Here is a 24,167-nt window from a genome sequence, read left to right as displayed (position 1 = left end):
GATACTAAATTTATTAGACAGAGGACATGACTACACTCATTATGAACTAAGATTTTAAGTCCTCCTTGAATCAAATGCTATTTAAAATCAATAAACTAGAAGGATTTATTTTTGCTGACTCCCTTCGATCTGAGGGTGTAGGGCACCTCCCCAGGAAGGGTGCATCTGTCAACCCTGGGAAAAGAGCACCGGTGGTTTCGTTGAGCAGAGCCACACAAACTGATCACACAGAACAGGAGGTGCCTCCCGACCTGCCGCGTCCAGCACCAACAACTGCTTATTCTTTTGCCCAATATTTCGCACAAACAGTTGCCGCACCACTGGTCGCCCCCCCCGATACCAGATACTCACTCTTGCCCAATTGTGCCAAAAGGTCACCAACAACAATGAAAAGATAGAACAACTAATATTCTTAAATCAGGAGAATCCTATAGAGGTACCGACAGATTATGTAGATCCAGATTAAGTCACGGAGGTGGGCGAAATATTTCATCTTGATGGCCCGTCGGCTCTTACGAACCTCTTTTCAGAGTCCCAGAGTGAGATCGTTTCTCTGGAAGGCAAGGTTAACGCCATAAGGGGATACTCCGCCAGTGCTGATCAACTTTTTGCCTCCCGGAAAGAGAAACGCCTCTTTTTCAGAGCCCTAAAAAGGTAGGCAGATAGAAAACTTCCTCAGGTATCCTTAAAAACAGAGGGATCAAAACTAAACAAAAAAAAACAAAAATGAAAAAAAACAAAAAAACTGTACAACTGGAATACCTGTGAATCGAGATCAGGCAGAACAGATAGGTGTAGAGTCTGAGTAAGGCTTCTCCCTCGAGGAACTATCGATGGAGAGCAAAAAAGCTCTCCAGCTAGTCCCTAGAGTTCAAGGTCCTGGCACTGCACGACCGAATAAGAAAGGGATTAAGATAGCGGCGCAGGCAAAGGGCACCGTAGCTCTCCCTTCTGGTGCGCCGCCTTCTTCCTTTGATAAAACGCTGATCACTGTGCAAACTCGTCTATCAGCATTCTACAAGCCCATGGCTACTAAAGTTGTTCAAGCGGGGAAAGCCGTATGCGAAGTCCCTAATTCTGGCGAAGCCCCACAAGCCTCAAATCTACCCTTGAATAACCAACTAATAGGCCAGTCGCAATCAAATTTACACCTTGGACAGAACTGCATCCCAAATTGCGAAAAGTACAAAAATCCTCTTGAATCGCCATACATGGTAGATCCTTTGGCTGTCGCATCTCCACAAGCGCACCTGCCCACCACCATATCCAACGATAAATACACCATCTTTTACTATTTTGGGGTGGGAGTCTGATCCTGGCATTTAAGGTAATAAACGTCTGAATCGCTCCGTCTTGTTGAAGACATTTAAGCAAATCCCTGCACTACCCACTTTACATTCGGACGATATAGAATGGATTACTCTTCCCCACACTCACAATCAGCAGATGGTGTGTAAAGTTCAAACTAACATCATTACTGACTTAGTGTGGCAGTATTAGCGCAAATTGCAATTGATTGGACTCTCTCCTGTATCTTTTGAATAGCTAAATGATGCAATCTCCTTCAATGAAACTCCTCTGGCCCTGCCCTCTCAAATCTTACCATCAACTGCTGTGCCAAACATCCAGGGCGCGCTCAAATCGGAAGTAATAGCACAGTTGGTTTCCCTCTCCAATGTCAGCAAGGATTGGTCATGGTTGACATCACTGGCTTCCACATTGAATCCCGCCATGGATAATGTGCCCACTCAATAAATCAAACCACCTGAGTAATCTCTCGTGGAATTCATGTGGATTTAAAAACTTGCACAAATGGTTCAACAATTCGAGCTACGTTGCTAATTGTGACATACTTTTTTTGCCAAGAAACCATGGCTACACAAAAAAAAAAAAATCACACTGCCAGGCTTCACTGTCCACCAAGTACTCGCTGAACGTGGATTGAGATGCAGACCGCATGGCGGTGTAGCTATTTGTATAAATACAAAATTGTGCATTATCACCCACGTAGTGCACAAATCAATATCTTTTTTAGCTGTTTTAATTTTATTCCCTGGGGCCTCCTTGGACTAGTATTTGTGTGTATCTGTGTATCACAACCCTGTTCTAGTAAACAGTTTTACTGCATTTGATGTACTCAGCAAGCTGCTTGATGAAGTATTAACACAGTATCCAGCATGCCGAATATTAATGGGCGGTGACTTCAATGCTGACTGCCTGGAGCCTCACGCCCACATTCAGCATACGACTCTTCTCCGCCATCTGCTAGTAGAGGCAGTTTGTGGAATAAACATCTAGCATTATGGGACATAGCCTTTCTCCCTTTCCATGTGCAGGGTCCAGGGTTTACTTGGAAGAGGGGACCCTAGGCATCGTGCATTGATCATTTTGCCATTTCGGCAAATCTCCAGGATCGGTGTAATAACATTGTGACATTAGATTCAGAGCTTGGGGATCATCTGGTAATTCAGCTGATTATTGACACCTCCATCCCTAACCTGAATCAAGATCCAAACCAAGTATTACTGGAAGGAGATCGTCCTGGTCTATCCATCAGATGGAGCATTAGACTATGCGACAAAATTAAAGTTTGCATTGATGGCTGGCTTCGTGGGCTCCAAGGCATACCCAAATTTGAATCACAAGATAAAATACAACCAAGGAAATACTTGGAAATGATAGCAAGCATAATGGCTACTATCTGTAATGAGAATAACAGTTCACAACACACAATTCCAAATCCTGGCTGCCCCGAAGTCCATCTTGCAAAACTTCTAAAAAATGTAGAATTACGTAAGCTCAAAAACACAACCTGCTCACCAGAAGATTATGCAAGGCAGAAAAGAAAGATCTGTAATTCCTATCGTAATTATGGTTACGCTGCCTCATGGGTTAAGTTCTATGAGAATAAATGTGCGCTTCCCCTGTCGTTTCATAACATCAATGTAAAAGAACCTACTATTCCCAAGATACCGATACCCTTTTGGTACCTACAAGTCATTGAATGCGCAATTCATGCCCTAAAATATTCTAAGGCAGCCGGCCCGGATGGTATTCCCCCCTGCGTTTTAAAACACAATCCTTTGCTGTGGGCCAAATTCTTGAAATCTTAATTTGATAATGTCTTAACAACTTTAGATATCCCTTCCTCCTGGTTAGGTTCAATAATTGTACCAATCCACAAAAAGGGTCCAAGGGACAACGCAGCAAACTATCGGCCAATCGCCCTGATAGACACTGCAGCCACAGAGTTTGCAATTTTACTACTCCGGTAACTCCATGCTCATCTGAAAAACATAATATCCTCTCGTGCTTTCAAATTGGCTTCCGGCGCAGTTTGGGACAGCACTAAACGCAACGCTAATGGAACACTTGCTTGCTAAAACAAAGATTCCCGACTCTGGGCCCCTGTATATGGCTTCCCTAGATTTGACAGCTGCTTTTGACTGCGTGGTGCGGGGATTGCTCTGGCAAAAAATGCGCATGATGGGTATTCCATTGCATATCATCTTTCTAACAGCAAAACTGCACGCAAACACTGTATATTATGTCAGAGTAAATCAGGCAGGTGCAACTACTGCCATCCCTATTGGGGTGGGGGTCAAGCAGGGCTGCAATCTGGCGGCCACACTGTTTAATTTGTACCTATGTGGAATTAATGACAGTTGGGCCCAACAAATCAGTTACCCTGCAAGACTAGGCCATTTACAAATTCATTGGCTTGCAATGATATTGTAATTTTCGATCGCACACCTTCAGGCTTGCAAACAAAGTTGTCTCTATTTGCTGAATACTGTTCCTCCCATAATATATTATTAAACACAGGAAAATCTTATATATTCATATTTAAGAATCTTAAGAGACGTCTTTCTTTGTTCCTGGAAGTGGACCATTGGCAGCACCTTCATTCCTAGGGCAACCACAATTAGATACTTAAGTTATACAACATCTGACTCTAATGCAAGTACAATGTGGAAGAATGTCCTAAATGAAAAGGCCAAAATTCGTATCACCCAAATGCGTATGGTATTCAATAAATATTGAGAGTTCTCTTTACTTCCTCTCTTTGAATTTTAAACCCTCAAAGTTGAGTCGATTATACTTTACGCACTCGACATGTGTTTGGCGGATATAGATCAATTCCTTGACCAACTACAAGGACGTTATGGAAGGGGGTGCTGCGCTTGGTTAATTCCCTACCTAATGTGGTATTAAGGCAGGAATTGGGCTTAACGTCCTTGTCTGCCTGTTACAACTGGCCAGGACCGTCACAAGGGGAGTACAGGGGGGGCAAACTGCCCCGGGCCTCGCACCTGCGGGGGGCCTCGCGGCCCCCTCTCCTAAGTGGAAGGCAGCACAGTCTCCCGTGTCCTTTATTCACACGGGGGACTGTGCTGTCTCCTCTCTGCCCCTGCAATGATTTTGCTGTTTGTTGCGAAGCCGTTTGGCTCTGCAACAAACAGAAAAATAATGGGAGACAGCAGGGCTCAGAAGTGGGCTCTGCTGCCTCCCGTCATTCAGCTGAAAACGTGGACATGCTGAATGACAAGAGAGGACTCCTCTCCTGTCAGTCAGTGTGTTCACGTTGCTTAGCATGACCACGCTGACTGACAGGAGAGGAGTTCTCTCCTGTCAGTCAGTGTGTTCATGTTGTCAGCGTGACCACGCTGACTGATGGAAGAGGAGTTCTCTCTTGTCAGTCAGTGTGTTCACGTTGCTCAGCATGACCACGCTGACTGATGGGAGAGGAGTTCTCTCTTGTCAGCAGCATGTCTACGTGTCGGTTGCGTGGATACTTTTTAAGGGTGCATGGAGGTAAGTTAAGTGGTTTTTATTTTAAATTAAAAGTGTATATGTGTATTTAAATTAAATGAGTATGTGTATGTATGAATGCATGAGTGCATGTTGGTGTTTGTGTCAATGCTGTGTTTGGTTTTATGTATGCATGTATAGAGTTGTGTAACTGGTGGATGAATGCGTGGGTGAAAGTGTTTTTTGTGAGTGTGTGTTCAGCACCACCCCTAAATGTAGCCACCGTGGGGGCCACTTCATTAAGGGGTGGGTTCATGGCATCAGAGGTGCACCTAGGCTAAATGTCAGGGGGGAAAGGGGACTAACACTTCAAATGTTGGGAGAGGCGCTAACGTCAAAGGCTGTGAGGAAGAGGCAAACTTCCTTGTGTGGGGGCACCTAACATCTTTCCACATTTCGAATGAGACTATTCTGGTGAAGCTTCAATGGTACAAGCAGCTACCTCTTGCCTTCATTTCTGAAGCGTCACACTTAAGGACTGCTGTGAGAATGAGATGTCTCATGTCACCACTTCCCTTCTAGTGCTAACCCCACATCACGATTTCAATTACCTAAAAATGTATGGATATGAATGCAGGTGCTAGCAGTGAAATGACCTCTCATGGAAATGCTAATCCCTACAGCCATTCTCACCCAGTTCCTGCCCTCCACACCCAAAACATCCCCTCACTGGAACTCTTTGAGCTAGCTTTAAACATGCCTTGCCATCAAACGTTGCCTTCAATGTGCCTGCATGTGTTTCCTCAAAGGAGTCTTCTGAGAGTTCATGACTTCATTGGAGTTGTAAACACGTAACTGGTGTAATAAAAATGTCTTAATCAGGTCTGCCTTTGGCCACTCAATTTAAAAACACCCTGCATGTCTTTCGCTGAAGTTATTTTAAAAATAAGCATTGGCAAAGCCAACAGTTGTGGCTTGTGTATAAGTATTAGGCATTTACCAGGCACTGCTAATAGCTGCTCAGGTACTCAAACCATTTTGCACTGGCACCATCAATGGCCAGCTAATACCAATACAGAAGTGCCTTTCCCATGCCTACACAAATGCCCAAACTGTTAGCATTGCCAGTGCTCTTTTTGCTTTACCCTTGATGCACAGGAATATGCATCAAGGTTAAAGCAAACATACTACTTGGCTAAATTGGCCCACATTGAATGTAGGCCAATCTAGCCAGTAATAACACTTATGGTACACAGTCAGCCTGGATATACTTTCTGTGGCATGGCATTTTTACTGGCTGGGAGTCCGCACATGGTAATAATGGCATATATTGATGCAGTCTGCATCGACATAATTAAAACAACCAGCATGAATATATTTTTATACTAGCATATCTCGGCCGGAAAGGCGGCATGAAATGTATTGAAAAATGTTCCTATGCACAATTTGTGATTTGCAACTATTGGGAATTTCCATGTGCTTCCATACAAAACCAATTGCAAACTGTATGGATTTCTACCCAATTTTGCAAAGAAAGTGCTGTAAAATGCATACTTTTAACCCAATGTTTCAAACATTATCTTGGGAGTGAGAACCCCCCTCAAGCAACCCTTGTTTGGTTTGGGCTCCCTCACTGTGCTCTGTTGATCCTGCCTAATTGGCACAAACATTTAAGCCTCTTAAGTTCAGAAATGTACTAGCCTCCACTGTACATCATTTGTCACTGTGTATGATGTGTGTTTTAAAGCGCACATAGGGGCAGGGTGCTCCTTAATGATATGATATGGCATTTATAACGTGCCTGTACACAAGTGTTTCTAGGCGCGACAAGGCAAGGAGGGAGAAACGAAAGAGTAGGACAAAACACAGATCTTACTAGGCCTTGTGTCATTCAGATCGCGCAAGAGCAGGGAAGGAGGGAGGGGAGAAGTGCTGAGGGTGGGGTAGGATGCAGAAGTGCAGGAACAAAGGAGAAACAAGAGTGCAGCCAACGGGTGGCAAGTGTGAGTAGTCATAAGTGCAGCCAACGGGTGGAGAATAAGAGCGGGGGCTGTAGGGTTACAGATACAGACCATAAGCGCAGGGCAGCCAAGAGGCAGTGCTGGATTGCAACAGGACAGGCAGGGACCTGGGCCCGATTTCAGAGCTTGACCAGGTGACCAGTGCATGGATCAGGCAGGTGATCAGCAAGGGAGAGGAAGAGGGAAGGCAGAAGCAAAGAGACAGGTCTTGAGGTGCTTCCGGAACCGGAGATGGTTCTCCTCAAGTTTCAGCGAAGCAGGGAGACTTTTTCCAGAGGGAGGCCCCAGCCGAAGAAAGAGATCTGCCCTCAACTCTTTGCTTGGAAAAGTGACTGGCCCTCAGAGAATTGGAGGTGGCGCACTGGAGAGCTCATGCCATCCTATATATATTTATTCATATGACAAAAAAGTTAGTCTGGCATGAACCTTTCTTCAGTAGAGAAATCTAACTTTGCTGTAGTTGATTTGGAGTTGTGGTAATAAACCATATTTGGGATCCTGCACACAAACTCAAGGGTAGATTTCTCAAGTCTCCTGTTTGCGGATGTACCGCCGCAGGGCCGAGTGCAACAAATTGTAAGGGGGCCACACCAAATGTTTTGCCCCGGGCCTCACCACATCTTCTGACAGCCCTGCAACTGGCGGCAACTATCCAACTTTTGAAGATTTGGGGTTAATGCTAAATGCTGCCAATCCTCCATCTATTGGAAACTTCTACAGCAAAATGGCCGTATTATTGGCTGATCTAGCCCTGACCCCTGCTGACCTAGAATTTCGGCAAGCGCATGTTAAACTCTGCCTATTTGCGTATGACTGGTGCAAAACACTATTGATAAATTTAAAACCTACAAAGAAGCAGCCACATTTTCCTCAGGTCGCTTACCGCACAAGCCTTATCTGTTGCAATTTTCATGCTCTAAAGCTAGAGACCTATACTTGAGGTTTAAATTAAACCAACTGTTAACACTAGACAGAATAAAAAAACTGGTAAACGTACACTGTAGTGTTGCCTGGCGATGGTTGTAGATTCTGTAAAGAGCTCTGTATGCAGGAGTCCCTAAAGCACTTGATTATTGATTGTGTATATTTCGAAATAGAAAGCAAAGAAATATTTGGAATCGAATTAGTGGGAGCCTTTGCTGCTACCAGAGAATGGCTTTGGCTCGCATGCATGTGGGGTAATTCCACTAAAGCCATTTTACGGCTTACGAGATTTCTGTCTATCCTAAATATTGAATTAGGAAAAAAATACATAAAAACAGAAATAAGTTGTAATTCTTCCGAAAATGCTGTCTGAGGTTATTTCTCCAGCTTAGTGGGTATTTGCCTTTTTGGGGCTTAATGTTTGTGGGGTCAATTACATGTAAGTGATACAAAGACCAACAGCAAACGAGTTATATTGGAAGCTTCAATCTGACTGCTCAAATATCTGACTGGCAACTGGAGAAATCATGGTATAAGCAGAATTTTGTGCTGCAAATATATTGATGTCAAAATGAAAAACCTATTTGTTGTGATTACGTTGTTGTTAAAAGGTAGCCACCACAAAATGTAGATACTTTATGTAAATGGAGGGAACTCCAAATGGGAAAACTTTTAGTTGTTTTAGTTGCTTTATAGATTTTTACTGTTGGAAAATGTAAAAATTGTATGTAAAATGACATGTGGAACATGAAATGAAAATGAAAGTTGTAAAAGTTTAACAAACTACAAACAACATTTTGAATAAAAACAAAAAAAATAATCCTGCACAAGGAGCGGATCTGGAACCCTCAAAGAATGGCTCCCCTTTGGATGGTTCTGAGGTCTCTGAATGAAGGGAAGGCAGTAGCCTTGGGCTATGGTTTCCAATGCCCAAGCATCCAAAATAATGACTCGCCATTCTATCAGATGCTTAGGCAGCCTGCCTCACACACTGGTGTTTCGTGATTGAAGACCTCAAAGAGGTTTTGAGGCGGCTGAAGCAGTGGCTGTTGGTAAGGGTGCCCCTGCTTGAGTAAGCTTTGCACCTCTCCCTCGTCCACCACGAGGGAATCTTCTTTGGCCTCTTTGACCAGCCATTCCTCTCGCTCTTCCAACTGAGGAGTAGTAGCAATAAGATCTACCCCTCCAAGGCTGTCCACTGGGGCAAAAGGGCTGAGGCTTCCTAATAGCGGCACCTAAACATGTGGCTGTCACCTTGGAGGTCTGCAACTACAAGGCTTACATCACCCTTGCTGCGGTGAGACCCATCAAAAGGCATGTTAAGGAGCCTGGATTGGACAACTGGCGCAAATCCGGACTTCCTCAACCACGCAAATTTGCGTATTACGGTGCTTGTTGCCATGGCTCTGCAGATGCTGTCTGCAGAATCCAGACCCGACTGCAGAGACTCGCACATGGCTTCTTTGCTGTCTCTAACAATAGCCAAGAATCCGTCTCTTTCCTCTCCCTCGGGAATGTGCTCAGCCGCCATGGAAATACAGTCCCACAGAGTGAATGAAAACTTTGCGAAGGCAGTTGTGGAGTTGGCCAATTTAAGAGCCATGCTCCCTGCAGCAAATACTTTCCTTGCCCATGGATCTACTCTCTTGTCATCCCTATCTGCCTGTAAGATGCATGTTTTGAAGTTGCCGTAGCTGCCTGCACCTCCAGACTTTCTGGGTTGGGCTGTTTTGACAAGTAGTTGGGGACACTACTAGATGGGCGGTATTTTTTAGTCAGGTTTTTGTTTACTGCCGGACTTGTCTGGGCTCGAGGGCGTGCAGGATTTGGCTCAAGCCCTTTCCTTACCGTCTTTAGAAGGCGCGGTAGGAGCATGGCTTGTCGAGGGTTTTTGTTTTTCAAATATTTTTAGCATTTCTAACCTAAATGCTTCCCATTCGGCAGGAGTGGAGGCCTTTGTGGGACAGGATACATCTCTCTCGGGAGAGAATTCTGACGAAGTAGAAGAGGGCAAACTGTGGTGCCTCTTTTTTCGACTTTCTCGATGGCAATGAGGAGTGGTGGGAGCCACTCCTTGACCTGGATCTTTTCACCTCCTTCCTTTGAGGAGCGTCACCTCTTGGCTAGTCTGAAGAAGGTTTTTTCGACAGTGTCGTCGATGGGGATTTCTTGGGTTTTCTACCTACCACCTACTTCCCCTTTCGCTCCTTCAGAGATTTTCCGGTCATCGATTGCCATTTGGAGCAGGCCGAGGTCTTGTGCTCCACACCGAGACACCACAAGCATACTCAATGTGGGTTGATTATCGACATCTTGGAGTTGCAGTCCTGACACTTCTTGAACCCGGTCTTTGGGGTAGTAGCTGTCAAGGTTTAAGACATTTCGCGAGTGAACAAAAGAAGTGTGCCGTAGTTCTCGAAGCGTAAGCTTACTCGGAAAAACAGAACTGAAGCCAACGGGCGCTGCACGTGCTATATATACCTTTGATGACATCACCCTCGAGACGGAGGCCCTCGAGGGACATCGAGTCGACTGCATCGAAGCACAGCGCCCTCGGGCAGAAAAAAAATTATGAAGCAGCTGAAGCTGGATATCAGATATCAAAGATGAGAAAGACATGGGGGGGACACAATCCATTTGAAAATCTGACAGCTGCAAAATGACATCATGAAGTAAAGACACAAGGACGCACTGAAACGATATACAAATACTTAAAGAATGAAGACATAAATGAAATAAGAGAAACGTAATAGAATATGAAGAAATCATGTGCACCAAAGAAATAAGTGAGAAGAGACGAAGTGAATGTATATATGCAGAAACGCAAGGTATAGAGACATATAGTATCTTGCTGCAGTAGAAACTAGAATGCAACTTAATCGGCCATGAGAAAAAGAGGGATGCCGGATTTGTGTTGAAATCAATCAAGCCACCTCAGAAACAGACCAGGAGATGTTGGGAAAACAGCTTCATGCAAGGAATAAAGAGGAGTCTATTGGCATGGGATCAAGGATAGCACATCAAGGAATAATTGCAAGGCACAAAAGGAGTCAAGAGGATAAGCCATGTACGTAAGACATGTTTCTCTTAGATTAAGCAAAGAAAAAAACCTCTGCAAGTGCCAAGTACTGGACAGTCAAGGATGCAGAAATCTTATGTGAGGTAGAGCAACCAAGTCTTCAGAGGCCAAGAGGAGTAATGACACCCAGCCTTATTGAATTACATTGCATTAAATAAAAAGGTCAAAATTGATAAAATTGTGGTCTCCTCACATGTGATTCAGAAGTCGAAAACAAGGGCTATTCATTAGGCTCCAGACAAAGATAATGGTGTACCAACACTCCCTTGGAAGTCCCAGAGCTGAGAACAGGCTGCAAGGTCAACTACAAAGAAAAAGCCTTGGCTTAGGGCCTGACCAATAAGAGATGATGGACTAATTGGGCAAGTGGGTAGTAGTCTGACGTTGCTCCCTGCACATGAGTTTTGTTTTGCTTACATGCTCCTAACGAGCCGAAAGTCCAAGGTTGGGAGAGAATGCCAACCAATAATAGGGGTCTGTGTAGCAGCATGCTATACAACGTTGCACAGGCCAATTTGCTGCTGTTATTCTGCTATAATCTGTATTATATGTATTTAGAGGTGGTTCAAGGCGTGCCTACCAGATAGGGGGCATCCAGTAACACTACTAATACTAATATGACATATAGGTTTGTTTGTTTATTTATTTGTTTGGTAATGCGCACCAAGCTCATAGGTAGACGGGCGCAACAGAAACAAGGAATCTTAAAACTTAGTTACAATACAAGGTAGCAATACATAGAGCAGTGATTGCAGTAGGAGCAAAAATACAGGTACAAGATACATTAAATATGAAGCAATGGTCTTGGTAAATCAAGGAGGCATTACCGTGAGTAACAATATATGCACACATACATATACAGATATGTATACACAACCTTACATGTCTACGTTAACGTGTAACTATGGTGCATGCAAATATGACAGAACAGACGACCATGCGTGTATAGTTAACCAATCTACAGTGTAGTTTGAGGGAACAAAGGGTCATGTAGGGGCTGGAGAGGTAGAAGTGTAGTTCGGCAGTTAGGTGTCGTTAGTGCATAGCCAATTGAGTATCTTATGTCTGAATATAGGGTAGGGTTGTTCTAGTCTGAGGTCAACTGGTAATTTGTTCCAACATTGTGCCGCTTTAACAGGGAAAGTGGTTCCTCCTGCTGTCGAGCGTTTGAACCTAGAATCTCTAACATAAATGAGTTAGCAGATCACGTAGGGCGGGTAGCTGTTCTCCTGGTAATTTTATCCATAAGGTATGGGGGTGCTAGGTTATTCAGGCATTTGGAGGTGAGGGATGCTGTTTTGAGGATAATTCTGTCCGTTATTTTCAGCCAGTTAACCTCTTTCCTGAATTCGGTAATATGCTCTCTGTAAGGGATGTCCAATGCTGCCCTCAGGGTGTTATTCTGCAGTCTTTGGATTTTGTCTGTAATGTATTTGTTGGCTCCCGAGTACAGGGCATTACAGTAATCTAATCTTGACATGATAAGAGCGTTGGCTAGTGTGGTGCAGCTTGCTCTCGAGAGGTATGGTCTGGAAGCTCTGATGAGTTTGCAAGTGTACGTTGTGGATGAGGCAAGGGAATTGACTTGCTTTTTAAGAGTGAGAGAGGAGTCTAAGTAGAATCCTAAAGTTTTAACTGCACACATCACCTTGATAGGGTTGTTATCAATGTTGAAGGATGTGTAGTTTGGGCTGAGTTTTTGGATATTAGCTTCAGAACCTAAGATTAGTCATTCCATTTTTTTGTCATTCAGGCAGAGACCATGGGATGCCATCCATGCCTGAATGAGGGTGTATATTTTGTTCACCAAGGCTGAGCCAGTCTCGAAGTTGCCCGAAAGGGGTATGAGGATCTGTGTGTCATCTGAATAATTAGTGTAGGTGACACCCAGTCTATCCAACTTGTCAAACAGAGGCTTGGTGAAGATATTATACATAGTAGAGGAGACGCAGGAACCTTGTGGGACCCCGCAAGTTATTTTAATGGGGTCGGCAGAGGCTGAAGTAGAGAAGACCCTCATGATCCGGTTAGTTAAGAAGGATAGGACCCAAGCTATAGCATCTTTGGTGAAGTTGGTGGCAGGCAGATTGGAGGTGGTTGCATAACACTGCATGGTCCACCAAGTCGAACGCTGCCGAGAAGTCCAGTAGGAGTAGCAAAGCTATTTTTCCATTAATCTTTAGTTCTTTAATCTGTGTCATAAGGTCTAACAGCGCTTTTTCAGTGCCATGGAGAGGGCGGAAGCCTGATTGTCGTGAGCCAAGTAGGTGGTTGGCTTCTAGATAGTCCTGAATTTGTATGTAAGCAGCTCTATCTAAAATTTTAAGTAGAAATGGCACAGTGGTGATGGGTCTGTAATTGGTAGGGATAGAGGGGTCCAGAGTTTGTTTTTTAAGGATTGGTAGAACCCAGGATTCTTTAAGATTGGCCGGTACTGTATTAGTTTTAAACGAGGAGTTTATCAACTTGGAGATATAAGGGGCTAGGTCTCTAGCTGCATCCTTTATTATCTGTGCTGAGCATGTGTCGTCTTTACAGTTAGAAGGTTTGAGGGAGAGTATTATTTTTTTCTGTTTCAATTATGGAGATAGTCTTGAATCTAAAGGGTGTGGTTGTCCTAGTCAGCGAAGTGTGACTAGTTTGTTGGACAGTGAGTGGTAGTGAGGCCTTTTTTTTTGCAATTTTGCATTGTAAGGACAGGATTTTATTCGATAGAGCATTTTGTATGTTAGTACACCATACTTTATACTTTGGGGCATTGTCTACCGGTTGAATTGGGGATTCTAGTTTGCGGAAGATGGAGAATAATTCTTTAGTGTTAGATTTAGCTTTCTCAATCCTGTCATTGAAGGTGTTCTTTTTGGCTTTGGTTATTTATTTTTTGTACATTCTCACAAGTTCCGTTAGGTTATTTTTGTTATTTTCAGAAGGAGAGTGACGCCAAATGGACTGGAGTTTCCTTTTTTGTGATCTTAAGAATTTGAGTTGGGGGTTGAACCATACATTCAGGTGCGCTACTTGCCTAGCTTTGCACAGTTTGACAGGAGCAATCATGTCCAGTGCCTTAGTCATAGCATTGTTAAAGGTGTTTACCAATGCGGCAGGGAGGAGAAGAGGGGTAAGCTTTTCAGCAGTGATGACATTCTTACTTCTGGTAGGGAGAGGCAGTGCCATATTATTAGGCTTGGGGCTGAGGAGGTCTAATACGGCAGAGAAATGTATTAAGTGATAATCTGTCCAGGATTGTGGGATGATATCGGTAATGTTGATGTTGCAGTTTAGTTCGGATACCCAGTCAAGGGTCCTTCCTTTGATATGCTTTGGTGACTTTTTGCTTAAGACCATGATAATTTAGTAAGGCAGCAATAGATTCAGCATGTTTGTTGTCAGTATCCTTAAAGCCTAAATTGAAATCTCCCAGCAGTAGTGTTTGGGAGTGATCTTTGGTGTTGTTGGCTAGAAGACTGGTTAGGTCGAATTCGAAGGTGCCTAGAGGCCCAGGGGGTCTATATATCAAATGGATAGTTAGAGTACGGTTGTTGGAGAGGGGCAATTTGGTTGTTAGTACTTCACAGGATGTAAAGGGAGCTGAGGTGGCAAGTCTAATAGGGTGGGTTGTTTTGAAGATGATGGCTCGGCCACAACCTCTGGCATTCGGCCGGTCCACTCTAATGATTTGGTAGTTGTCAGGAACTGAGAGTTGGTCCTGGGGCCTCATGTAGCCAAGTCTCAGTTATGGGCAGTAAATCGAGATTGTCATTATTTAAGATGTCTGCAATTTCAGTAGCATGGGCTACCACTGATCTAGAGTTTATGAGGGACCCTGTTAGCATTAGGGTACTGTCGGGGTTGGCAGTTAGCGAGGTTTTGTGAGAGAGGGTATCTCGTGAAGTGCGATTTTTAGGGGGAGTTTTTCCGTGGTATTAGTAGTTTGCGTTAGTGTGGAGAAGTGGTTCTTAGTCCGGGTAGTCGTTTGATGTTACAATGTACAAATGTTTCATTAAACAATCACTCCCTTCAATACAGTTTGACACATAGGATGAGTCATAGATGACGCATATTGAGGTATGAAGCCTTTGTATAATCGGATTGCTATTGTGAGTGTGTGGACTACAATTCGTTGTTTGCCAGATTTCCCTACTTTATTGAGCTGATAATAAAGTAGTATTTTGCCATATTCTTAGAGTCTATCCAGTTATTTGGGTCTGAGATCATTATGGTAAATCCATGGAGCATGTGAGACGCTTGAAGGTGCTACTGCACAAGTTCTATTAGGCAGGGCAAACTATTTAGTAAAAGGAAATGTAGGCCTTTTTCTTATCATAAACTATATGATAAAAGGCCAGATGTAGGTTTGCCCAAAGCCGTCCTGCCCACTTCGCCTGTTATTTCATCGCTCGAAGGAGCTGTTGCCATACGCATACAACAATAAGACTTCAAGTTCATCATCCTGGTGAAAAAATTTGTATTTCAACAATGATAACCTACAATTAGCTGCAGAAAAGGCACAAAACAGGGATACCACTTTAACAGCATACTTCAAGTTGCATACACTAAGAAAATAAATACATTTAAAAAACATTTAAACAAATTCATTTGATTAAGCACTATTTCTGTAACAAAATAAATTACTTTTTTTATAATGTACATGTATTATGCAATTATGCATTGTAATATTTCTTGGCATGTATTATTATATCAATAATATTCTTCATGTACGTTTTAAACTTTGACTTCAATTTACTTTAGTTTATGATCTCAGGTTTACTTCGAATCATGCGTCACATGAATTGTATTACTCAAGTCCAAAGTGAAATCCAAGACAACGAGGAGCAGTTACAACAATTGGCCATATGCACTATGCTGAACTTTCAACGGATTCTGTGAGAATTTATTTTAGGTTACTACTCCGCCACCTAAAAGGTGCAAGATCCTATACAAAAATGTGTTTTTCTATTACCATAAATGGCATTAAAATACACTACATAATATATTTACACTCTGAAAATGGGTACCAGACATTTGGTCGAAAAAAATTGGTTGACTGGACAAATGGTCGAACCAATTTGGTCGAAAACCAAATGGTCGAATTTTTCGTTATTTTTATTTTCACCCCTTTTTTTTGGGGGGGTCCCCTCCCTCCCCCTTTTTTTCTAAAAACACCTTTTTTTAAAAAAACGAACACCTCTGAAAATGTCTCCTTTATGCACATTAGCCAATGTACATGGGCTTTTCCACTAGTTATTTTAATAAAAGCCTTCTTTATAATGCCATTCCTTTGTCCGACTCCTCCTTCTGTCTTACCATAGCTTGAACAGTTTGTATCGTATAGGGTCATGAAAACAGGGTGAGACGGGCCCTGAAGGGGGTGTCAAGTTTCATCCACGAGAGAGAGAAAGGAACAAGAGTGTAGTAAATAATGACATGGTTTATTATGGCCTCAAGCAGACGTAAGGTTATTGAAGTCACTTGGATGCCCTTCGATATCACAGACTCATGCTTACTTTTAGGATTAGTTTTCGTTGGTCCAGATTGCATGGGCATTAGACTACAGTAAAACAGTCAATATTCTTGGATTTCTCAATGATCTTTTTTGTTCTTGGTCAATCTCGTGGTCTGTGGACTAGGGGTACCTGTCCATTTTAATCAGGTCTCTGGCCACTGCCATCTAGTTCCTAAATATTAATCCCAGATATTCGATAGACATTCATCTAAGGATGTTTGCTACATTTCAACCTGAGTAGCATCTCATTTAGATGCTGGGAAATTATTTTTCTCTCCAGTCTTGCTTTGTGGCTACTACTTCGTTGTAGGGGAATAGTGCTGATATCAATTCTTATTTGTGCTAGCAAAGCCCCTGGGAAAGACGGGCTCCCTAGCGAATTCTTTAAAAAGTATAGAAAAGAAGTGCTCCCCCCTGCTATTGGCAATGCTAAACGAGGCCTTCGAGAAAGGGAGACTGCCGGAATCTCTGAGGGAGGGGGTAATCATTCCACTCCTGCAACCTGACAATCCAAGCACAGACTGTGGGTCGTACAGACCACTATCCATGCTAAACCAGGACAGTAAAATCCTCATGGCTGTGCTGGTGAATAGACTTAAGCGGGTAATAAATAAACTCATACACCCCGATCAAACCGGATATGTCCCAGGTAGAAGCATATCCGATAACAACAGGAGACTCCACCATATCAGAACAGGCGGAGGGTGACCCATGTGAAATAGCAGTAGTCTCGCTAGATGCAGTGAAAGCCTTTGACTCCGTAAGGTGGCCTTGGATGATGGCGGCCTTGAAAGAATATGGGATGGGACCAGGTTACCTGCGGTGGGTGAAAATGGTGTATAGCTCCCCAACAGCCAGGGTCAAAACGGGAGCGATAATTTCAGATAAATGGCAATTTAGCAGAGGCACGAGACAGGGCTGTCCATGATCCCCGATCCTGTACATCCTTGCATTAGAACCACTAGCGATCTATCTGAGACAGCAGTATGAAGAAATAGGGGTTTACACTAAGGGGGGACCGCACTTGATATCATTTTATGCAGATGATATGCTGCTATACCTGAGGTAGCCAGAGGAAAATTTGCAATACATCTTGGAGGTGATGGAGCGCTACGCGACTCTCTCGGTATAGCGGTGAACCCCAAAAAATCATGCCTGTTCCCCTTGGGGAGTTACAGAGGAGTCCCACAGGAGAACTTGCCTATCTTGCAGATTGCCTGGCAGACCAGAACATTCAGATACCTGGGGGTAACGTATATCACACGATTGCAGACAAGCACAAATATAACACGGAGAGGGCAGTAGAAGGTATCAAGAACAGCATGGGGTTCTGGGCTAAGCTCCCCCTAGCCATGGTGGGGAGGGCGGGCTCGCTTAAGATGGTGGATCAGCTCACTAGCGTTCACCGCGAGGAACGCCATTTGCGTCTACCGCGAAGTAACGAGACGGAAGAAAGCGTGAAAGGGAAACAAGAACCCAACAAGACCCCTTCAAAAGCATAATGAACAAAGTTGCGAGACTATAAGAAGCTCACCTCATTGAAGGGATGTCTATGAGTGGCAAGATCAAGCACCATCTCAGGCGTCCCAACTCTACTATCTGAAAGTGGCAACACTACAGAAATCGAATGTGCCTCTCCTTTGCACATACAAATAGTTGGGCAGGATATGTCGCAATCCCGCCCCTGTGGGGCTTGCTGATTGGGTCAAAAGAAGCAATAATGGGTCCTGAAGAATATGATATACGCAAGACATCATTGAAACCGGTCGACCAGACATACAGATGTCACCTCACTTAGTGACACAAGTGGACTTATGCACTTTTAGACAAAAATCGTTTGAATTAGTCTCAGAGAACTCAAGTTTTCTTTTATAAAGTGGTCATGTATTCTCGCACAAGAGAATGGTTCATGCACCTGTAAAAAAACGAGTTGAATATAAAGTGCACTTTGTGCTGAGAATCTGTGCGACACATACACTTTTATAAAAATGTTTTAGAAAATTACTCCTGGATCAACCAGACACACCTCACGGAGGGCAATTAAATTGTCAGAGTGTGTGACGCCGAGTCCCACGTGACCTGTCTGTTTCATCCAAGGGTGCAGCCGGGAAATGGCTTTTCCCGTAACTGTCTTGGTTTTAATTGTTTGGGCTAATGAAATTTATATGTATAAAATGTACTCTGGTAGTTCATTGTGAATAGGTTTTTTCATTGCTGTGACATAGGGCACGAATAGTCCCCATGCATTTCCTGCCGGTAGCCGGCGCATTAGTGAGAGTTAGAAACATCATGCAGGGTTAGCATAGTGTACTCCCTGTAGGGAAAGAGTTAGGGTTGCATTAATTGCACAACATAATAAATAGCTCTGGTGAAGCTTTTTTGTTCCTTACTCTGTTTTGTGTGTTACACCTGCCTAGACTACTACATTTTTTTGTAAATATCCCACACATCTTGCCCAAACGCTTTTTTATTAAACTCCAGAGTTTATGCAGAGGTTTCCTGTGGCACAACTCCAGAAACAGAGTGGCCCTATGGAAATTACAGAATACGTATGACAGAGGGGGTATAAACCTGCCGAACTTTGAGATATACCACTTGGCAGGACAGTTACAATATGTCGCTAGGTGGCTGTCGGAAGACGAGACAGCAGAAACTAGATTGCTGAGGGGTGAATGCAACCCTTATTTCCTAAAAGAACTGATATGGCTACCCAAACCAGAGTTGCATGGGCGATCGAGATAGCTGGAACTGGGCTGGAGGACATGGCGCAAAATGTGCCGAGCAATGAGAAACCCGACCCCATGCTCCCTGCAAGCGTCACTTGTGGCGCTACGCGGGGTGGATGAGCAACTGAGGAAACAGATCCGCAAACACTGGGAGCCGGTAGGCCTAGCGACCTTGGGAGATATATGGCAAGAGGGGAAGACACTGGTCTTCCAAACGATAGTGGACAAAACTGGGGTACATACGGGGCAATATATCACATATACTAGAATAGATAAAAGGGTGAAGGAAACGTGGTCCGAAATAGCACTAGCAGAACAACCTGATACTGCCATAGAAACGATGTATGATATCTCCGTGGGAGGGCACGAAATATCCCGGATTTATGAACTGGTGATGTCTAGAGTGGGTAAGGAGTTGCGCCAATTGAGACGGGACTGGGAGGAGGAAGCAGGAGTGCCTATTCAAGACGGGCAATGGGAAAGAGCTCAGAGATATCATAAAACGGTATCTAGGAATGCGAGGCTGCAGCAGATTCAGTTATATGTCACCATAGGGCATATATGGCCCCCTGAAGATCGCCAGATTTAGGAGTACAGAAGTACAAAAATGCCCCAAGTGAGTTGGATGCTGGGATGATCCATATGTTCTGGGCGTGCCCGGAGGTGGGAAAATTCTGGGAGGAAATTAAGCAACGACTATTTGAAAAGGGAATCATGCTAGATGTGGAATCCGTGTGTGCATGCATGATGGGGGGATTCACCAGACCACGCAACCTGAAATGTGTGTGCAAACTCAAGGACCTGGCCTACATTCTAGCCAAAAGGACAATAGCTATGAGCTGGAAGGCAGGCCTTAGACCCAGATTAGAGGTATGGTGGAATGATCTCCTGAAATGGGCAGACGCTGAGACAGCAGTATGGTATGAGGCAGCTAGCAAAGGGGAGGATAATGAAGTGGGACCTCTGATAGCATGGAGACAAATGGTAGCCACATTGTCGGGATCCTCCTTTGCCAATTCCAGTGAATATGACACGTCCGAGAATGGCGAAGGGGATTAACCCTAAGAGAAGGGAAGTCCGAAGAACTGAAGTGGAAGCTCCAATTAAAGCGGGGGGGGGAGACAGTAATAAATAATATGCAAATGTATGCTAAGAAACTTGTAACTGAAAATGTCAGGTGTGACGGGTATGTGGTGTTTGTTGTAAAAATCAATAACATTTATTTAAAAAAAAAAAACCTCTTATTTGTGGCTCTCTCAATGTGATTTGGACAGCATAAACATTACTATCATCCCAATATTTGCACTACCACCTCATTTCCTCAGTTCAACATCACAACCACCCAGTCATCTCACTTATCCTGATCCATTCATCCAAATCACGAAAGTTGGGTAATATCAAAGTTTAAGTGGAAGGAATCCAGCATGAATAACTATGTACAAACTTGATAGTATTTTCAATTTAGCCTGCATTCTCTTTCCTTATGCATCACATGTTTCCACTACCATATACTGCCCGCAGCCTCATCTCCCACACAATTTACTCCATACTCACCAAAGAACCACCTTCCTGTGCAGCCAAGGTTTTGCTCTTCTTCGGCTTGGACGGGCCCCCAGGACTGGAATGGTATGTTGGAAGATTTACTTCCATTGAACCTTCTTCAGCAGACCCACCCAGACGCTGACCTCCTCCCAAAAAGGGAACAAAATTAGGTGTTCCCATGGTGTGCCTGGCTTCCTGAAGACTGCATGGCTGAATCTCCTCTTTGGAGGGAAGTTTGTCTTTGGTATGTAGCTCTGTATTTACTGTTGGCGCTGTGGCCTTGGAAGGAAACCAGTGGTGGACCTCTCTTTGAAGGGGAAGGGAGTCCAAGGAGAGGACAGCACAGGATTCTGTGGCAGGCAAGGCATCTCCATCTCCAGCTATTATTTCCACTCTTTCTTCTACATGGGGGCTGCGAGCTACAGGTGGAGGCTCTTGCTGTGTAGAGGGGCCACTGGTAATAGAATGGTGCTCTGCTGTAAATGTTTGTGCTGCAGAATTGCTAGTTGTAGGTAAAGGACATCCTGGATCTCCCTGTGCTGATGGGGTACTTGGCTGAGGTCTTCTCGAGTCACAATCTGCTGAAGGGGTACTGGTTACAGGTTGAAGTCTTCCTGGCTCACCCTGAGCAGAGTGGGTGCTGGTGGCAGCCTGGAGACCTTGAGAATCACTTCGCCCCACTGATGCTCTCTTGATGAAAAACCTGAAAAAATATTTTCAAAAGTTACATTAAATTTGATTCAAAATCCTAGATTTATATTTTGTTTCATTATTTAGGGTCTCTTCTTTACGGCAGTTACTTGCAATAAATGTGACAATCCATTTGATTGGCAACATCATGGAGAGCAGAGAAAGTTCGGAATCTAGACATTCAATAAAACACTGAACTGTCACACTCAAGGTGCAAAGCATTAGTATCCTCAGTCAACTGTTGGTATTGCAGTTAAGGTGAGACAAACCCAAGAAAGATAAAGGGATCTCTGTTCAGCCAGGAAGGGAGAGAAGGAGAATGGGAGGAACAGAGAGTCAAAGGCAATGGGCTCCAATAAGAATGAGGTGGGGGGAACCCTTGTTTACCCAAAGGGTAGTTACATGGACACAAATAAAAGAAAAGTAGTTCTTGGGTTCTGGGCTGAAGGATGGCAGCACGGTAGCGATACAGAAATGCTGTTATATGTGTTTTTTTCCTGTATTTTTGTGGCCTTTTTACGAGGGGGAAATGCCCCTTCTTCTGCCCACTTCTAGCACCCTCCAGCTAAACTACTATTTTCTCTATTCCCTAACCTTGTTACCCCGCTAAAGAAATGTAGCACAAATTGCAGTAAAATGTCCGGTGGCCAAATATAAGGAAAAGGCTGTAAGGAAATGGGGAGATACCATTGCACAGTAAGGCCATACGAAGGCTAGGAGTCACACCAAACACTTGATGTACCTGCAAATAAAGGATCTACAGTGACAAAGAAAAATAGCTAGTCAAACTGAAGATTCATTCAAAAACAGACTGTAGAACTATAGAAATCTAAGCAAATGCTTTGCCACCAGAGATTCTTTTTTTTAAAAAAGAAAATGTTATTCATAAGACATAATAAAGTATAATAAAGACATAATGCAGGATTTCCAGAGCAAATACACCAGGTCATAACTCAAGGCAACTCCCCCGCCTGTGGGGTCTTCACAGTCTGAGATCGGCAAGTATCGAATGAGCGGGCCACAGATGTCTTTTGGTCGACTCATATTAGGCACAGTCTGTACATAATTCTCCTCTCAGTCATTTATACAAACCAGCGCTTGCAGCCATTCAGTACTACTAGGGGAATGTCTCGACTTCCAGTATTTCAGTATACATCTCTTGGCCAATGCACTTGCCACATGAAACAGTCGCAGAGAGGTTACAGAAATGTTCCCTATGCCCCCCAACAAGTATTCAATTGGCGAGAGGGATGGCAGAATATCTATCATAACATTGAGAATCGCTGCTACCCTGTTCCAGAACTCAAAATCTGGGGGGCAGGCCCAATACATATGAAAGGAGCCAGCCTGTTCACTACCGCATTTTAAAAAGTTGGCACTATTAACCAGGAAAAATGTGGCTAATCCCGCCGGAGTATAATGTAAGTGCTTCAGAACTTTGAATTGTATTAGTCGGAGGCTAGCGTTTAGGGCAACATCCTTAGTCAGTTGACAGTATCTTAGCCTTTGCTCATCCCCCATCGTGATACCCAAATCCCTTTCCCACACTGCCCTCATTCCATGTTGTTATGCATGTGTGTCTGCAGTAGTCCATACAGCTTGGACACCCCACATCATTATCCACCCGCAGCCACCGCTGAGCCAATACATTCAGGAGTCTTCAGCTTAACAGGGAAGGAAGGCTACCTCCCACAGAACACAGTCTGCATTCGATATGTAAGGAACGCATGGTATCAAACAGTGAAGACAGGCACAAGTAATCACAATTGAAGGGTGTTTATTGAACTTGGGTTGGTTTAATGCCTAACTAACCCTAAATCTAGGGATGGGAGCAAGCAACGACAATCAAATAATAATAACACAGTCCTAGAGGAGTCACTGTCAAAGTAAAAGTGCCTAGACTAATAAACCTATTGCCAATCCTTACTTCTAAATACAAATGGTGTGGGACAACAATGTATACAAAAAGAGAAGTGTTCAAGAAAGGATATGTCAGGATAGTTGAGCAGTTAGCTTCCCTTCCCCCCCATTTTCAGCACGGGACATGTTGGCACGCTCAAGCTTTGCACACACTCTGGCTTCTGTGCCACAAGAATATAGTTCAAAGCATAGGTATCAGGGCCTTGGGCGCCAAAGTCTCTTTCCCAATAAAAGTCTCTTATTGTAGAGGGTTTGACGTAACAAACAAGCACCAGAGTTCCTTTCTTATAAGGATTTTCACAGTTCATAAGTTCTCGGGTCTATTGTTCACCATGGGTCTCCCTCCTTCAGACTCAGACCTCCTTTTAACACAATGTTCACAACTGGTCTCCCTCGATCGGGCTCGGATCACAGATCACCCTCGTTTGTACTTGGACCCCTTAAGCACAATGTTCACAATTGGTCTCGTTTGTTCGGGCTCGGACAATGTAATCTCACTATCTAAGCTATCCTCTTTGTATTAAAAATTGAAGACTTTCGATTGTGCAATGGATTTTGCTCAAACCATCGCAGGACCACTTCGATCGACTTAATTTCTCATTTTCATCTTTAACTTCCACTTCTGCCATTTCTTGGCTGGATATCTCACAGAGATCTTCGATTGAGCACACTCACGGTTCCAGCCCACTCTGTCACTGGTATTGTATCTTTCTCTGTTAAAGTTCAAACATCCATCAGCAATTAAGCTTTCATCGCGTCTTTCGTCATATGCCTTACTTGTCTTCGTACTTGCGCTCGTTAAATCATGTTGCTGCTTGGAACCTTGACTTCAACACAGACAGGTCTTGCATCGGTCTCCCCAATTCACCGGCTGTGTTGATCTCTCTGATTCTGGAGCCAAGGACAGTACCACGGCGGCTGCTGCTCCTCCCCGACTCGGTCAGCCATGCAGGAGGGCCCTAGGTATCTCCGACATACCATGCAGGATTCTTCAGTCTGGTTTCCTGGCC

At 43.9% G+C, this 24,167-nt stretch overlaps 1 protein-coding gene across 1 annotated transcript in view; it reads right to left on the bottom strand.

Annotated features, from left to right (window-relative positions):
- ASPSCR1 (ASPSCR1 tether for SLC2A4, UBX domain containing) overlaps positions 1-24,167 on the bottom strand; it is a 1,532,603-nt gene that overhangs the window by 745,303 nt on the left and 763,133 nt on the right. The window contains exon 7 of the mRNA XM_069655312.1: positions 20,560-21,250. Within this exon, the coding sequence (XP_069511413.1) occupies positions 20,560-21,250 (691 nt within the window). The remainder of the gene's footprint in view (positions 1-20,559; positions 21,251-24,167) is intronic.

This window comes from Ambystoma mexicanum, chromosome 3q (genome assembly GCF_040938575.1).
Source record: "Ambystoma mexicanum isolate Mex_15411 chromosome 3q, UKY_AmexF1_1, whole genome shotgun sequence".
Lineage (NCBI taxonomy): Eukaryota > Metazoa > Chordata > Amphibia > Caudata > Ambystomatidae > Ambystoma > Ambystoma mexicanum.
Note: the sequence above shows the minus strand (reverse complement) of the source record. Positions and strands in the feature narration are given on the sequence as shown.